General features: G+C 41.9%; 2 protein-coding genes across 3 annotated transcripts in view; both read right to left on the reverse strand.

Annotated features, from left to right (window-relative positions):
• Positions 1–41: 41 nt before the first annotated feature.
• Positions 42–11417, reverse strand: NSRP1 (nuclear speckle splicing regulatory protein 1). Of its 2 annotated transcripts, none has more exons than XM_040082312.2 (7): positions 11334–11417; positions 10206–10293; positions 4936–4992; positions 4642–4773; positions 3899–4106; positions 3525–3633; positions 42–1659 (listed from the first exon to the last, which is right to left on the reverse strand). In XM_040082312.2, the coding sequence occupies exons 1-7, from the start codon at positions 11351–11353 to the stop codon at positions 633–635; spliced, it is 1641 nt and encodes a 546-aa protein (XP_039938246.1). In that variant the 5' UTR covers positions 11354–11417; the 3' UTR covers positions 42–632. The 2 variants fall into 2 exon arrangements, with proteins under 2 accessions (XP_039938246.1, XP_039938247.1); XM_040082313.2 differs by lacking the exon at positions 11334–11417 and adding an exon at positions 10832–11157.
• Positions 11418–13062: 1645 nt separating this feature from the next.
• EFCAB5 (EF-hand calcium binding domain 5) overlaps positions 13063–17596 on the reverse strand; it is a 32437-nt gene continuing 27903 nt past the window's right edge. Inside the window, exons 16-20 of the mRNA XM_040082547.1 lie at positions 16383–16480; positions 15387–15640; positions 14814–15043; positions 14529–14625; positions 13063–13250 (exon numbers count right to left, since the gene is read on the reverse strand). Coding sequence (XP_039938481.1) covers positions 13132–13250; positions 14529–14625; positions 14814–15043; positions 15387–15640; positions 16383–16480 — 798 coding nt within the window. The 3' untranslated portion in view covers positions 13063–13131. The remainder of the gene's footprint in view (positions 13251–14528; positions 14626–14813; positions 15044–15386; positions 15641–16382; positions 16481–17596) is intronic.

Raw genomic sequence — 17596 nt, forward strand, 5'->3', positions numbered from 1 at the left:
AAGATGCAGTAAAATAACCTACACACGAGAAGACCCATGCATTTGATCCAATATGTATCTTACACTTTATTAATTGTTTCTGTACATCAGGTCCCCAGACCAAAACCCACACATAATACAAAATTCGGACTGCAATATGCATATATCTTACAAAACTCCACTCTTTGTACAGAAACCTCCTAGGTCATTATTCAGGCTGATTTTCTTGCCTTTTCACCCACCTTTACAGGTTTGCTTCCTATTTTTGAGAGCAGTAGTGGGTAATGAGTCCTCCTAAGGGCTGAGAACACCTTTGTTTCTTTGGCTGCTGAAAGGAGCAGGGGGATGCATTCTCACCTTACACTGTTTAACTCTCCCAGGTCCGTCCACAATCTTCATGTTCCAAGGACACGGTACTGAAGGGCAGGGTGGACAGCCAGCCACATTTAACATTTCAACTGTACAGACAGACTAAAGGTGTGTGTCAAGACACCCAGCGATCCATTCCAAAAATTGTTCTCTTAAGGGACACACAACTTCTCAAAGGAAAACCAGGAATAAATAGGCAGGATAACCTTTTCTGTACAAGAGCCTGCACAGCAGTGGCCTTTCCTCCTGGCTGACAGCCCAGGTTTGTGCCCAGCCCAGGGCCATCAATCCTCCTCCTTCTCGATGTAAGGCTTGGTGCTGACCCGGGCCATCTGCCGGGCCAGGTACCGGTCCCGTGCTGACATCACCGTCTCCTCATTGCTCCTTTTGGCAAATTTGCTCAGGCTCCCAGGTGCTTTCTGTGCCTGTTCTTTCTCATCTTTCTCCCCTCCTTCTCCAGCTTTACGTTTCTGCTCAGACATTCCAGAGCTGGAGCTTGCCTTCTCATCCCCCTCTCTGTCTTTTCCCTTTTTCTCTTTTCCCAGATCACTCTCACCATCTTTTTCTAAAGATGTAGGAGTACTTTCCCTCCTCTCCCTGTATTTCTTCTCATCACTGCCATATTTCTCTCTCCTCTCCTTTGTATGATCTTCCCTCTCTCTGTATTTCTCTCCTCTCTCCTTCTCTCTGTCATTATATCTGTCTTTATCATTCCTTGTTTTTTCTTTCTCTCGTTCCTTCTCTGAGCCCTTCTCCTCTCTCTCCTTTGCCCTCCTCCATTCTTTGCCATGTCCCTCCCTCTCTTTTCTTTCCTTGCCCCTTTGTTTATCATCTTGATCTTCCCTCCTTCTGTAGTGATCCCTATTAGTGTGATCCCCATGCCTGTGTCGCTCTTCCCTTTCCCTCTGGTGATCCTTTTCGTGGGTCCTACTTCTCTCATAGTCCTTTTCCCTGTACTGTTCTTCACTTCCCCTTTTGCTTGGCCTGCTCTCTCCCCTCTGATGACTTGCTTGGGCTTTGGTGCGTGGCTCTTCCTCCACACTGGATGAGCTTGGTGACCTGGAATGCCTCTGGCTTTTGTGATGTTTAACCTCCTCTTCACTGCTCACAGAGTTCTCCCTTCTTTTCTTCTTTTTCAAGTTTACTTTACTATGCTTGTGTCTCTTGTCATCATCACTACTATCTGTTTCTAGGTCGGTATCAGCATCTGGATTATTTTCTTTCTTAGAGGGCTTCACTCTTTGTCTTTCCGACGGGGATTTGTTCCTTTCGTTGGGTTCATCCTGACTGTCAGGTTTTTCTTCCTTTATCCTACATTTTTTACATTAGAAAAGAAAAACAACATTAAAAAGCCTGAAATCTTGGACTCTTCTATGAACTGATTTCAGGTCAGGACTTAGGTAAAAGATGCTGCTGAAAAGTTTTAGAAAGCAAATCTGTCTGTGGCTCAGGTTCCAGGAATCCAGCACAAAGTATCCATATCTGGCTCACTGGTGAATGTGAGCTGAAGAATTTATCTAAAAGACTATGATAAAGTATGTGCAGCCTCCGTCTAAGGAAAAAAACCATCCATTTGTGTTCCTGTGTAAGCCTGCTGGCAAGTTACAGGTTTTCTTATGTGTTTGGTCCTCTATTCACATCAAATAACTATCCAGAGAAGCAGCAGGTTGTGTGTTTTGTTGACAGAGAACATGCTTTTTTTGATCCAGTGTTTCTGAAGATCTCACTTGTGACTAGACAGAAAATTAGTGACTCTTAACAGCTCAAATATTCTTAACTGCAAAATGCTGACCCATGAAGGGGGCTGTGCTTTGTCATTCTCTTCTGTCTGATGAGGAAATCCACGTTCACTCACACAAGCCACGTCTCTTCCATTTAATGACACAGCTCCAGGAACAGCCTGTGGGGCACTCTCCTGAGTCACGACACCACCAGTGAGGTTTGGTGTCTGCTGAATGCTTGAAGGCATGGATAGCTTATGAACAAGGACTAAAAATTACATTGAAAAGCTTGGTCATTTACTCAGTAATCCAACTCAAAGGTTGATCACTTTAGGGACACTACTGAGATCTAAAAATGGAGCTGTTTTATCTCTGTGTCCTGCTGTATCACCATGAGAAAGAATAAAATTAAAATACACACCTGAGTTTGTTTGAAAGCCTTGCTGGGAACACCATCTACAGGACAATTTGTTTTCCCTGAATTAATTTGATGTGCCACTAAAGGAAATTTCCTTAATTTGCACGATTAAAATAATATTTCAAATGCTCTCTACAAAGTACAAAATCACATCATGCTGAAGACTTCATGGAGAACTCTCTTACTTCAGGCAGCTGAGTAACTTCAGTGATCACCTTCTTCACTTAGGGTAAGAATTTACTTTCTAACAATCCAACCTCAGATCTAGAAGATCTCTTGTTGAAAGCTGCATTTTCTTTGTGACAGCAAACACTTAACTAGCGATTTCCATGCTTTAAACCTTTATTAAATGAGGTTTAACCTGAGTTAATAGTCTCAAATTATCAATTGCTGTATACAAGAAACATCCCCCTCATCACACTTATCCACAGGGCAGAATGTTGCTATTTTAAACACCTAAATAATTCAGTCTCATCTCATTACTTTGCTTTGGAATGTTCAAATATTCAGATTTCAAAATACTCCCGCTGGATTTCCTATATATTTGATTCATTTCCTTTTACCACAGCATCAACATTCAATTTAGTTTTCATGCAACTAAATGTGGAGTAAGTACAAAGTGAAGAGACTCACATTCTTTATAAGCAATTCATAGCATATTAATTTCCTATGACTTACTGTTATGCTCATTATTTTACCTCGACTTCCTCATGATTCAAAATGTGTAACTTAATACAGATTGCTAAATATCATGTAAACCAAAGAAAATGTAGGTTAGAATAATACCAAGCAGGATTACAATCAGAACTGTCCTGTTGATGCTTTTCAGACAGCATCCCTGTCCTGCTTGTTTCATTTCTGTGTCACTGATGATCAACAGTTATTTACCAAATAATTCAGTTCATCAGCTGTATGAAATGACCAGTTTACCTTACCACTGCATCAGTGCTCTTTGTCTAATCTTCCAGTGAGTATGGAATCACAATCAGCCAGATGCTGGTTTTTAGACCTGAAACCCTGCTGGAATCACATCCTACCTGGCTTCACGGAAACTGCATTTAGGCATCTCTTCTTCCCCCACACGCTGGTTTAAAAGATGTCTGTAGAATCCACTGAGATCCCTCTGTTTGGTCACATCCAGGTATGCTGAGAGAAAGAAAGGGAGGTTGGATTTACTGTGCCACAAGTACTCGTCACACACAACTCACAACTGGTACACACCCTCACAGCTGCCATCTCCATCCTGGAGGTTTTCAAATCCGAAGCAGAAAAAGCTCAGAGTAACCAAATCTAGTCCTCTTTGAGTTTAATTATCTCAAGCCTCACATAGAGACCACCAAATGAATATATTGTAAATCATGTACAAGGCCCTACTTTTTTTGGGGGACAATTATTTCACTATGAATCTCACCCTCAAGAGCTGATTGTCTTCTTTCTCTCTCCTCCTCCTCAGCTCTTTCTTGCAGCTTCTTCTTATAGGCTGAAGTCACAAAAGCCTCTTTGTCTGCAAACTCTCCTCCTTCCATTTCACGCTCTTTCTGAATTTTTCTTTCCATTCGTCTTTCCTGTTCCTTCTTCCTAATCTCGGCTGCTTTGAGGATATTGTGGATGTATCTGGGCTGAGGTAGAAGTGAAAAAAGTTACCCTGCTGAGAGGTAATTGTGGTGGCTGAGAAAACACAAATTGGGATTGATGGAGATGTTGAATTAAGTTGGTAATGGAAGAAAATTGTCAGGAGCTACACTAATGTGTTCTCTCTGTGATTGATAGCTATCCAAAACAAACTGCCATTCCTTTCAGACCCCTAGCACAGCACATTTCCCAGTACAAAGAGAGGTTGCTGTATTCAATCAAAACAGTCATCCCACCTTTGACTAGGAAGATTTTTACTCTAAATGAAAATATATGGGTTTTTTTAATTTTTCATCCCTCTGTCTTCCTAACTCTAATAGTCTTGTCCTTCTTTTAAGGAGTGGGAGGCTTCCTTTCATCCCCAGAACCTGACAAGAGCCTTCAAATGAACTAGAATAAGTAACAGTGAAAGTATCACTTGTCAGGATAATCCAGCAATGCTGTGAAGTTTACAAGTTAACCTGTCATGGTTACCCCAAGCAGACAGAGTTGGACAGACAGGATACATTCTCAGGTACTGACCTTTTTGTCATCATTCCCAGCAAACATTTTGGCACTGCTTTCTTTCTTCTTCTGCTGCATTTCATCGTAAATACTGTCATATTCATACACTGTAGCATCTTCTTCTAAAGCCTTCTGAATCTCCAGTTTAGTCTAAAACAAAAACAGGGAGCAGGAGAAGAAAAGATATCAAAATAATAATAATTAAATCTTTGCTATTTTCAAAGATTTGATTCCTATATTGAAATTTAAACAGATCTATAGTATAAATGTACCCATCAGAATATTGAAAGTAAATTAAGAATAGTCCCTTACCTGTTTCATTGCTTGCTTTTTCAATGCTTCTCTTTGAAGACTTTCCCCAACAGTTGGCTGTAGGAAGGACACATTGCAGAAACAAAATTAATTACACTGACACAGATAATATTCTTTTTCTACAATTCTATCAAACAACCACGTACTAGGCCAATTACAGACAGCTGTGATTCAGAAAATACTGAATTCTTCCTGCATGTCCATCAGAGATATATCAGTCACAAGGAGAGATGCTGAACATCACATGAAAAAAGAAAAACTGTATTCATGGTTAAATACAAAAATCTGCAAGCATTTGGTATTTATTTCAAGTCTCATGTGTATCATTAGTTGTGTATTTTCAAAAATAAGAACACAGCTAAACAGCATGTACTTCAAATGCTACTGTTTAATTTCTCAAGATTAACATGCTAGAAAATAGCAATACTAGTCTTCCCTAAGAAGAAACAGATCCCCACTGCAAATATGTTTTCTAATCATACTTTTACAAAAAAGCTTTGCATTTTATTTACTTTTTTCTTTTAATTAGTTTTGACCTAAACGACATATCTATCTTTTCTCAACCAATAGATAATAGTGTTTATTAAACAGATCCACTATAATGGTAGGACTTGTATCCTTGTTTACTTAATTAAATATCTCTTAATCTTAAAAAGCAGAAATAGGAAGGAAAAATCCTTTTGCATTTTGGTGGCTTCCCAAGTTCTGCAACTTTGACTAATACATGCTCTGTTGTCACATTTAAAAAAGGCAATGAGATTCTGTAATTTGTTCTTAATAAAATTAAAAACTAAAAACCAAGTAGCAGGGAGCTTGGCAGCAGGAACTAAGATCTTCTGAAATCAAATAGAATTAGCACCATCTAAATTCAAACAGATCCCCTGAACATGAAGGCCTTTAAATTCATCTGATGTTTAAAATAAAGTAATAACATGCCGTGACCCCTCTTTCTTATCCTATTAAAACTTTAACAGATGTGTCGACAAGAAAAACACCAAGTGCTTTTCCACAATTTTCTACAGGACAGACTGTAAACAGTTCAAATCTTTTTTTTTCCACTGGTTAATTTCAGGAACAGGGAAGCCGTGCAGGGATGCAGTTTCATGATACGTGACTCTGTGCACTGTCTCTCTCTTCTCTCCTCAGAGGTGCCTGCTTGATTTGGCCTGTGGGCAGTGCTGTGTGAGCACACACTGGCCCTGTGCTGAGCACACAGTTCCTCCTTGGCACTGGGAAAGACTAAAATCACAAATTCTCATCCATTTCTGTCCCCTCACCCAGCTGGCATTTTCACAAAGACCACAGGAACACCTGATTATCTTTACAGTCTCTGTCACCCACCCAGGAAGGGACTAACAAACAGGTACAGACAGTGATCACCTCCGAGGGAAACTCTTACACTGGTTTAACAGAGAAGTACCTCAACAGTGAAGAATCTCCCCTGCACTATTCCAGAAAGCAGGGGCTCAGTGAAAAAAACAAAACAGATTCTGCAATTACATTTACACAATAAGCTCTATTCCACTGAAATATTTGAAACCCTGCTCAGAATGTTTTCCTTGTCTGCCTACGTGGAATAAACTCACTGATCTACAAAGACTGGGTAAACACTAAAGTAATACATAACACTTATTATTGGACATATGATGGTAAAGAAGTCCATCTGCCATTTCTCCAGACTGGCAGTAAGTTTACAGAAAACAAACACCTTCCCCAGTGGTTTATGGTGGACAATTTCCTGTTGTGCTGTGAGCCCTGACAGATGAGAACTTCCCGTCCATTTTGTATTGTTTTACTTATCAACTGCCCATTTATTAAAGGCCCTATAAGCTCAGCAATCTGTCTCATACTTTTTCCCTCCCTCTAGTCAAGCCATTCTTCTGAAGCACAAAGCTTTACAGTCCAATATTTTCTGGAAGGAGAAAACTTTTTAACCCTATCCTGTGAAAGGACATAGAATCCACGCAAATCAAGGAACTCTGAGAAAAGAGGCTCTCCAGTCTACCACTGCTACCAGACCATGGAAGACAGCTTGTACACAGCTGAAAGGTTTATTTAAAGAAAACAAAACAAACAAACAATGAATTACCCCAATTTGCTAGCGTTTCTAATGGTTCTCTCCATTTCTTAGCTCCTTCTCACTCTAAAATGAGCTACTTACACCCTCATGTACATGGATTTAGGAGTGAATCCTTGTGGCCCACCCTCACAGAGAACTGTACAATCCAAGTACAACCTGCATGTGAGACGCCAGTCTTCACGGAGGTAAAAAACAAAAATCACATCAGGCAACAGATTCCTCTCGATTCACACACAATATGAGTCATGGTTACTAGCAGAAGATCAAGAGAATGAACATGAAAAACAAGCCATGTACACAGAATTAGCTTTTCTCAGCACTCCATCCTAGTTTCCAGAAGCCAGATCAAGGACTTCCTGATCTGGAGGATGCATCTGAACCATTGCTTGACACCGAGAGCATCCCTTAATTTGACTAATCCATTTCTGAATCCATTTATATTTCTGGCCATGCCACAGTATCCTGTGGCAAGGAGTTCCACACCTTAACTACACAACTTCCTTTTGTTTAGATTAAACCAGTTACTGGGTAATTCTGTAACGGAACCTACTTCTCATATTATGAGAAATGGCAACATCATCTTACTTCTCTGAATTACTCTTGATTTTACATATACCATGTGGAACTATTCTTTTCCACTTCCTCCTTCTCAGAAAACTCTTTTCTAGGAGCCCCTTTACTCTACACAATCTTACTTTGCATGAGAACTGTTGCATAAACTCTGGTCAGCACCAGCATCAATTACTCAGCAAATCCTTTTAGTCAGACTCCTTTGAAAAGTTCCAAAGGGAATGGAAGTATCCATAAGCAAAACCAAAAACTTGAGCCTACAAGAAGATAAGAATGTGCTGCTTATTTTCACCTTCTGCCTGCTTAAACACGCCACTTATCTTTTAGCTGGTCACTAAAAAGCCCACCAAATCCAGCTGATACAGTCACAGAACTGTTCACACCGGCTCCACAATTTCCCTCCTGAATTTAGTACCCACTGAGGTCTGTGTACAGTTATTTTTTTCATCCCGTATTAACAAATCAGTTTTGAAAGACTGGTACAGCACAGGAACATACATTGGGTAATTCTGGTGCAATCACAAACCAGAAATTTTATCTGCTGTACCACAGAGATAATTTCAATTAAACGCCAACGGTAAAAGGGAACAATGAACATCACACTGACTGAGAAGCCTCCTTTTCCCAGTCAACACAGTATTTCCACATAATTTCCATTCCAGATGCTCTGTTCCTTATGAACTAACACAAAGACCATCTTCAGCAACTAACAGCCATTAATGTACTTAACCACGAGGAAAAAAAAATCCAAATTCCTTCAGGAAGGGTAGAGGCAAAATCTGAGTGAAAAAATGCATAGTAATGTTTAAAAAAACCAAAAAAGTTTGGTATCTAATATATAATCACAGAGAAGTCAGGTGTGCTGATTTCCCAGCACAAACTTTATTAGAGTTCAGTTAAAAATACATAATCTCCAGACATTTGAGATGTAGTTCTGACTGATATGGTAGCAGACAGGAAATGAAACCCCTCCCAAATGCTGCTCCTTATCTTGAAAAGCTCTGAAATCATTACTGAACTAATAAAATAATTCTGATTTTTTTTTTTTTTTTTTTTTAAAAAAAAACCAATCTTCTTTGATAAAGGCAGTTATGAGATTATTACTTTTTGCTGGGTATGTACCATACTGATGAGCACAACAACTTTTAAGAGCTTTTATAACAGACTCTGACAGTGAATCTGTCAGCTTTTCTGAAAGGGAGGACACTTGAGCTGTTAAGCTAAAAGTTGGCAGACAGCACTATATATTATTTTTACTAGAATTATTAGCATGCATTCTCCTGCTTCAATGTTTAGATATTAAAAGAAAATGAAGAAGCAAAAAAACCACAAGACAGCCCCCAGGAAGGTTCCCAGACCTACCACACAACATTTAATGACAACAGGTTACACGAGGTTTATTCCTGGGATCTGGAAAATGTGGGGTCAGAACCTTAATGCAGAGAAAGACACCAAATTCCATCTAACAAGGAAAAGTGCTCCATTACCATCTCCAGCAGGGGTATCTAAAGGAAAGCCTCTCTTTATAGCCACAAGGTGGAGGGATGCACCCCTGAGGATGACAGCTAAGTGAGGATAGAGATAGGATTTAAAACACATTCCTGAACTGTTTCCTGTAAGCTGCACTGAGGCAGTTTCATGCTGAGGGCTGAGTGGACATCACTAGAAAGGTCCTCAGCCCTTTCATGCCCTATAAAATGGGAGCTCAGACACCTTCAACACCAGCATTCCAGATTTTGTAATGGGACCAGGTACACAGGGGCTGGGAATTGATAAAATTCAGGCTTTCTGTGACAAAAAACTAACGACTTAAAATAAAAATAGATTTTAAAAGTAAATATTTTGGTGAGTCAGAAACCGACCAAAATTATTTGATGCTTTATTAGCATTGTTTTTCTCAACCACACAAAAGAGCAAGCATGGAGTGAGGCTCCAGGGGGGAAAGAACATATTTGTAGCTCAGGGTTCTGTAAGGAACCAGCCCAGCCCTTATCTCAGCCCGTTCCTGGATACTTCCCGCGCTTCGAGCCGCACATCCAGGTGGGATTTACACAGCACACAGTGCCCTCTGCTGGGGCAGATACAGAGAGAGTATTTTGAATCTAACACTATAAAAGAAATTATAGAAAAGAACACTCTCACACAATACCACACATCCTCTCTTGCTTTAGAACTTTTGGGTTGTACAGCTTTGCTTTTGTTCTCAGCATGAACATCATAAAATCAATTACATCAAATTCAGGTGGAATGAGCTAAAGGATAAAACACACTTAACTACCACACTTTAAAGTCAGTATTTGAGTGAGACTTGTTGATTACTACTGGTCTTTCTATTTGCAGGCATTCACAGTGACAGCCAACAAATCTCTTTACAAGTTACAGTTAACTCTGGCAAACAGCTTGTCACGTGTGCTGAACTTCTGGAAGGGCTGACAGAAAGTAACAAAAAATCATGACTTCCACGTAATGTATACTAAAGAAAATACAGATAATATTTCACACCCAAATCCAAAATGATGACACATATTCTAATAACACTGCCAAAACCTGATGCAGCTATTGGACACAAATAAATTTGCAGAATACGGGGCAAATTTTAGTAGAAAATTGTTCAACTGACCTCTTCATCTGACTCATCTGCGAACACCGAGAGCTTCTTTGAAACAAGGTTTTTCTGTGGCAACTTTTTGGGCATAATAAGCCCATATCTAGAGAAAAAGAAAAAAGATACCTTTAGCATCTCTTACAACATAGCACGTTCCAAACCAAAAAACTGCCATTTACCATTTGAGAAGGAAAAGTCAGCATCAACATAATGTATTAAAGTTATATATGAGCAGCTTTTGCAGCACAGCACACCTGCCAGAGCTACTGCTGTCTTTTGCCAAGCATAGCTTCTGGATGCAATGATTGTCCTAAATTAGGACGCAAATCCCTCTTGTCTAGAGTTCTCCAAGTAATTTTCTTTTCTCTCTCAGAGAAGTAAGAAATTACTGTTTAATCTGAAGGGATTTAGTTTATACCAGGCACTACTCCATGGCTACGTTTGCAGTGCTGTAATTTCATGTTTTGATGGCAATGTAACCAGAGATGCTACGGCAAAAGGCAAGATTTACAGTCAGATTATGCCGCGCTGAGATTGATGAACCACACACAAACAACTCTTCTGCTGACAAAGTCCACTTCTGTGCTAAACACACTTCCTTTTGGTGCTGAGCAACCTCTAAATCGGGATTTCTTGCCCACCTGCCTTTCCCTGAGTCCATCACCGAGCCAATAGCCCGTCACAGCGTGTATGGCTGAAGTGTCTGGATTTTAGGGGTACCACACCGTCCTTGTGACCGCTGTTTGCTTCCGTGAGCCCCGAACCCGCCCTCAGCTCCGTCTGACCCGGCCGCGGACGCCGAGCAGCAGCCCCGGCTGCCAAGGCCGGTGCTCCAGGGTGGGAAGTGTGAGGGAACATGGAAATTCTCCTCCGTAAGAGCGGAAAAAACACCCCCGGGCAACACCGCCGCACCTTTAAGGCGCCTGCCCGCTGTTTGAGTTCTGCTTGTTTTTAATAAACACAGTTTTAAAGCCAGGCCAACGCAGCGAGGCCGCGCGGCGGACACCTGGGACAAGCGAGTCCCTGGGCAAGAGTCTTCCAGCGCTCGCCCCCGCCCTCAGGGCCGGCCCCAAATCCCCCCCTGGCCGCTGCCCCCGGCGCTGCCCGGCGGGGCCCGACCGGCCCGGCCCTGCCGGCACTCACTGCTTCCCCAGCGCCGCCATCTTGTCCGGCCGCCTCCCCCGCGCAGCCGCTGCCGTTGCCCGTCCGCAGATTCCTCACGGCCGAGCCCTCCCCAGACACTTTTCCCCGCCCTCCCCGGAGACCCCTCCGGCCCCTTGCCGCGGTCCCGCTCCGGGAGGGAAGCGGAGAGCGGGCAGAGGAGCTGGAAGCGGCGGGGGATTTTTTTTTTATTATTATTTTTTTTTTTTAAACAGCTCGTTGTCGAGGGGCGAAAGTGCTAATGAGGGAAAGGCGATGGCGGGCGCTCCCTGAGGGGAGCAGCGCGGCGAGCTGGGGCGCCTGAGGGCAGTGGCGGGAAAGGTCCCTGAGGAGGGAGAAGCCCTGAGGGGGAAAAGACCGCGAGACGCTCCCGGGGCCGCCGGTGGTCGCCGCTCTGGGGGCCGGGGCTGTGGAGCCACGCTGGTCCGTCCCCCCAGCCATCACCGACCTGTCATTTGTTTCCCGCTAAAGACTGAAAGAGGAGTTTAATTTCCCAAAATGTTATTAAAAAAGTGATTCTGCCATAAGGGACGTTATTGGAAAGATGAAATCTCACTGCAGACAGTGCGGTTGCTGTAATCTCAAGCTTTATCCCAATAAGAAAGCTTTTTGTGTTGTACTAACAGCGTTGGGCTTTTCTGAAACGTGTTTCCGAAGAACGTTACAAAATGCTGATTAACAACCTTTATTTAAAATTATTCCTAAAAGGTCCTTTAAGGAGAATGAACCTTCAAAATTGATGCTGTCTCATTTATGAGCATTGTAATGACTTATTAAAGAAATATGGGTATTGATCTAGTATCGATACCCAACTGTGACGGACAAAAACTCTCTTAACAGTTTAAAGTTAGAAAGTGTGTGTTTATTACGGCCGGGCAGCACGCGGGATAGCTCCCTAATTCGCACTGCGAAATTCACAGCTAATTACAAAGCCTTTTATTTACAAAAGTGTTGAATATCCAAAATACAAATGCATATTCATACCCCTGTCACCTCCCATTTCTCGCTTCGTATGCTAATTGGCAAAAAGGCTATTAAGCATGCGTACTTTGTTTCTTAAAATGAGTCGGGGGTCTATTCTGGGGAGGGGTCACCCAAAATGAGGAAGTAAGATGAGTCTTCCTCGTCCTGACCTTTCTACCTTTTCAATGCATTCATGACGAATGATTCCTTGGTAGAACTTACAGTTTCCTGTGTTCAATGGGTCCTTTAAGCAGGAAATCTGCAGCTATCTTATGTCCTATTTACCACATTTTGTTTTTCATTACAAGCAAAACTACATAAACATAAACCTGACAAGAAATGAGTTACAAGATCCGGGGTAGCTTATCTAAGATCCGGCTTCTGTTAACTGCGAACAAAGATTACCTATCTACTTCAGCTAGTTCAGCAACTTCCTCAAAATTAACGTCTCAGTAACTTGGGAGCCATAAAGATGTCCTTGCCTCTTATTTTCCCATCAGAATTAATTTTAAAAACCCGTAAAACTTTGATTAAGCCTTTAAAAATCAGTAGCTATACTGTCAAAATTCTTCCCTTTAATGTTTCTATTGCTTTTTCTTGATAATCCTTAACAGAGTCCCTATCATCTTAACTAATAATCCTGAACAGATTTAAGCCATTTTAACAACAAATACTAGTGCCTATGCACAAAAAATAGAAAATCAACAGTTAATTTAATAAAAGATGTGAAACACCAGAATCATGAGGGTTAGATGAGAAATTAAGAGATTTATTTGGAGGCGCACTAGAGCTGGATGCCAAAAGGGGCTAAGGATGTTTATTTTTCAGTGTGTTGGCTCTTTGTGATCTCCGCGAGTGCCAGGCAGGTGTGAAGCCACTGGTACAGGTATTCAGCTGGAGCAGAGTCCTGCTGCCACACTGCTGCTTGAGGGACACCTGGAACAAAAAAACCAGCTGTAAATACAACAGGGAAAGTCAAAACCGTGAGCAGTGTTGCCACAAGAACAGAAGATCATCCCCTCAGCAGAATTTACCCTGAATTCAGTAATTCCAGGAATGGTGATGCTTTGAGAAGCACACAGCTATATCGTGACAGTGACTTTCCACTACATTTTATCTTATTTTGTGGTGGGTGCCCTGTTGTACAAAGTGCTCTGCTATATTTTAATGCTAAACTAGCACTTATATATGGAACATAGGGACATGCCCTGATGTTAATTTTTAAGGAATTCCCATAACTGTGACTTAGATCTGCATTCACACCCCTGATCTGACACTGCTCGTTCAGAATAGGTTCTGTCCTGGGCAACCAGCCTTTCCTAGCACACCTGCAGTTTCCAAAGCTACATTCTTTAATCTAATTAAATCAGCGTCCCTAGCTGTAGGAAAACTGGATGCTCTAGGCCTGTTTTGTTCTTTCCAGTGAATTAGTTTAATATATATGAGGAGAACACATGAAAAGGAACTATGACTGCCTCAAGTGTTTACTCTTTATCAGCAGGCAGGTTACTGTTGATAAATATCCCTAGCTAAAGTAATAACTCTTGTCCACGTTTGGCTTTTAACAGGCCTCTCAGACTGGTATTAGATCCTGAAGAGAGAGATCTCAACAAGAACAAGTAATTTCTCTTGCACAGATATTGCAAATAATAACAACAGCCTCTTGACTGCTCTGGCACCAAAAAAAGCTCATGTTCATTAAAAGAGAGAAAAACAGACTGACAAACAGCTCCTGTCTATGGCCTGTGAGTACATTAAGCACTTGGCAGATGGTGTTTATGAAGAGGAGGGCTCACACTGTGTGTTCCTGTCTGGAGATGGGTCAGTCCCTAGGGCAGGGCACAGAGGTCTGAAGCAGATTTACTTGCCAAAAGAGCCATCATTCTTCATAAGTCTTTACTCATTACTTGCCAAAAGAGCTCTCATTCTTCATGTTTATCAGGTTTACAATGAGATCACTTGTTCTGGAAGGTTTCAAAGCTGATCTGCTCCCCTTTCCTGAAGGCAGTGAATTTTGAGTTTAACAGGTTGATTTCTATTGATCAAAAAAGACTCCAGATATTTAGGACCTGATGTCTGTTGTTTAACTTATTGTGAAATCAAAGTTAATTTCTTAAATAAGGCCCTCAAAAGCGCTCAGCTGAATGTTGCCATTGACACGATTTCATTGTTGAACCATGCCTGGTAACCTCACAATGAATTTATAATATTTACCAGTGATGAGGTCCAGCAGCAGCTCTGCTTGGACTTGCACAGATGAAGCAGTTGGATCAAAGCAATAAATCTCCTGAATCAAATTGTCATCAAGTTTCTGCAATGCAGAGAACAAAAAGATTAGGGTGTTTGTGAAAAGCTTACAGAATGAAAGCTAGATGAGAAACATATTGGAAATCTATAGGTAATGAATTATTTCACTGCCATTTCCCTGTGGCAAATTCCACTGCATCTTCTTGGAGGAGGAAGAATAGAAAACAAATTCTCAACAATTTGAATTCTCACCAGTTTACACTGACTCCAGCTCTCAGTCTCCTCTGAGCCCGTCCAGTCTGGATGCAAAAGCAGCAGCACAGCCTTAACTACGTCATGTACCAGAGCTGGGGGTTCTGCACAGCTCCTTATTCCAGCAAAGCTCTCAGCACTGAGTTTCTGGACACACTCACGCAGCTCTTGCAGCATGAACCGGTGGAACAGAATCCCTGCGTGCCTCACGTTTGCCAAGTGTTCTGCCTCTGCAATCAAAAACAAACCTCTGAAGAAGCTGCTCAGAAACATCTGCTCCTCAGGACTTAACGTTATTGAGTGACAGTCTATGTGCTAGATTTCTGAGGGCAGAAAGGTGTCTGCTTCACACCCCTGATTTCAGCACCAAGTACCCTGTAAGCAAGAGTTAAAATCTGCCCATTCTGTTTAACTCTACTCTGCTAAACTCTGAGACTTACTCGGGAGTAGTTTATATATACCAAGGATTTGTATTTGTCTTTCCATACTTGTAGGAATTATACTTTTAATATTGTTTTACTGCGATTCCTAATTTCACCCCAAAAGACTATCTCACATCTGTATGCACAATACCCAGCACTTGTGTTGGTTGTGTTTCCTCTAGAGACCTCTGCAGGATCTCTGAGCAGGCAGCTTGAGCCATCTTTAGCATTTTCTGCAGGTCTTTCTGTTCCTGAGGTGGTAATTTCTTGTGCTGTCCGATGCTGATATCAAATATGCCGAGAGTTTGTCTTGATAGGTCATGGAGAGGTACTGCAATGTGGTGTTCTCCATAGACAGAAATGAGAGTGACCTCTGAACTGTCTTTGCACTTGAACAGGTAATCTCTGAAATGAAACGTGCTAGGGTTTACCATCCTGGTTTGTTTTGGTGATTTACTTAGCATATTTAAGGTGCCATTATCTCTTGTTAAAATAAAGGTATTACATTACTAAACCATAGTTTGTTTCCTTGAACTGAAATTTGCACAGGTCTAAGTATCATTCGAGGTATGTACACAAAGGAAGAAATAGCATTGGGAACACAATATTGCTAAGCCAAGGTGATTGCTGAAAATCATGAGAATTTAACAATTCTTGCTTTAAAAGCAGTTTGCTGTTTCTATCTGCAATGACATTTGTTGTAGACAGTTCTATCAAAAGTAAAAACAGCGGCTGGAACAGCAAATGGCTGTTCAAACAACTTTGACAACAAGGATGGTATGCTTAAAAGTCAAGTTTGTGAGGATTGTGGCAGTGGAAGGAAATGAGACTAATATGGTCAGGAAAAAATACAGATTATTCTAAAGAGCAAAATGGTTCAGTGTGGGCTGTAATCCTGCTAACCTTGGCAGCTCAGCTGGTAAGCATTAAGTCAGAAGTTTTTGCAGCCGAAAGTCAAAGAGAAAATACTCCTCAGCCCTTCCCAGTTCAGTGCCATGTGCATACACAGCAGAATCCTTGATAGCGAGGGGGCTGCAGACACTCGGAGGGCTGCACTGCCCGGGGCTTCATGTAATGTGGGTCAGCCTGATGCAGCTTGAGTCAAGGAGCAGAGGGGATCAGCCCCATTGCAGGTACTGGAGCCTACCTGAGGAGGTTTTCCTCTCTGAGGAGAACAGCAGGAGAGCTGTGGATTTCCTTTTGTCCTGTGTTATCTGTGGTGATCACCTTGTACAGTGCATAGTTCTGCCAGAGAGAAAAGAAATGTTTAGTTGAATCCACGAAAGGAACATATATTTTGAGGCTTTGAGAGGGAGGAAATGGTTTCTTATAGGAAACTCCCATGTACATTAAAGGGCAATGGGATTGTTTAAAGACATCTCCCAACACTGCTTAGTTTTATCCCCAGAGATGTGTGAAGAACGTGCCCTGGACCTCCCTCAGCCAGACTATTTAATCCACGCCAGGCTCCACACTGAGGAACACCCACAGGCTTAGAGGTTTCCATTCTTTTTCCCATCCTCTTGCAGTCCTTTCTCGTGCCATGTTTGTGTCAGTGTGTTTTGACACAGGGAAAGCCGAGAGGGGAGCCAGTGACCTGGCTATCAGGCAGCTAACAGGGGAACAGTGCTGAGCCTGAAAGACAACAGAACACTGCCAACACAAACCATGCTTATCAGAGGAAGCAGCTGAATTATGACTGCAGCAGATATCATACAGACTTTGGGATGACACGGGATCAGTCCTAAGTATTGCACATACTTTTTGTCTTGTTAACTCCCTGGTACATGAAGTGAGAAGCTTCCAAGGGCCTGAGTGCCTGACGAACAACTGGACTCTGACCTGCATGGAGCGGGGCTGCCTTTACAAGCTGGCTAATTGGGAACCAGTCACTTCCTGAGCTGTATTTACATCTTGGCTGCTGACATAAGTTCAGAACAAAGAACTAATAAATTAGTTGATACATTCCCTTGTCCCTATAAAATACCATAATTTTGGCATGCAGAGGATCTCCAAAGAGAAGCATTTCCCTTAGTGGAAGTCCCAGACAGCAAAGCTATGGATGGATGAATGGGTGTGGGGTTCTGCTCTGTTGGTTGCTATGCAGCAGTGAGCACTGAAGTAGGAGAATAGTCCTTTTCATATGGAGAAAGGGTTATACTAGCAGTGCTTTTGAATTATGGGAGGATGAAAACAATGAAGAGGGGTCTCCTTTACAGAGGGAATCCTCCCTCTCTGCATTTGTAGCCCTTTTGTTGCATGAGCTGGCAAAAGAATCTTCTGCGGGCTTCAGCTTTAATGATGAAACCAATGGGAAAACACAGGCTGCTGGAAATGGCACTTCCTCTCTAAAGCAGCCTT

Source organism: Hirundo rustica, chromosome 19, assembly GCF_015227805.2.
Source record: "Hirundo rustica isolate bHirRus1 chromosome 19, bHirRus1.pri.v3, whole genome shotgun sequence".
NCBI classification, from domain to species: Eukaryota; Metazoa; Chordata; class Aves; order Passeriformes; family Hirundinidae; genus Hirundo; species Hirundo rustica.

Bases quoted from the DNA above. Each gene is read 5' to 3' on its own strand.
- NSRP1 (XM_040082312.2), bottom strand. From the start codon at position 11,353: ATGGCGGCGCTGGGGAAGCA. The intron at 4,774-4,935 runs GTAAGGGACTAT...TTTTTGTTTTAG, and splicing joins AAAAGCAAGCAATGAAACAG to ACTAAACTGGAGATTCAGAA. The intron at 1,660-3,524 runs GTAGGATGTGAT...TAAAAAATGTAG, and splicing joins TGCAGTTTCCGTGAAGCCAG to GATAAAGGAAGAAAAACCTG.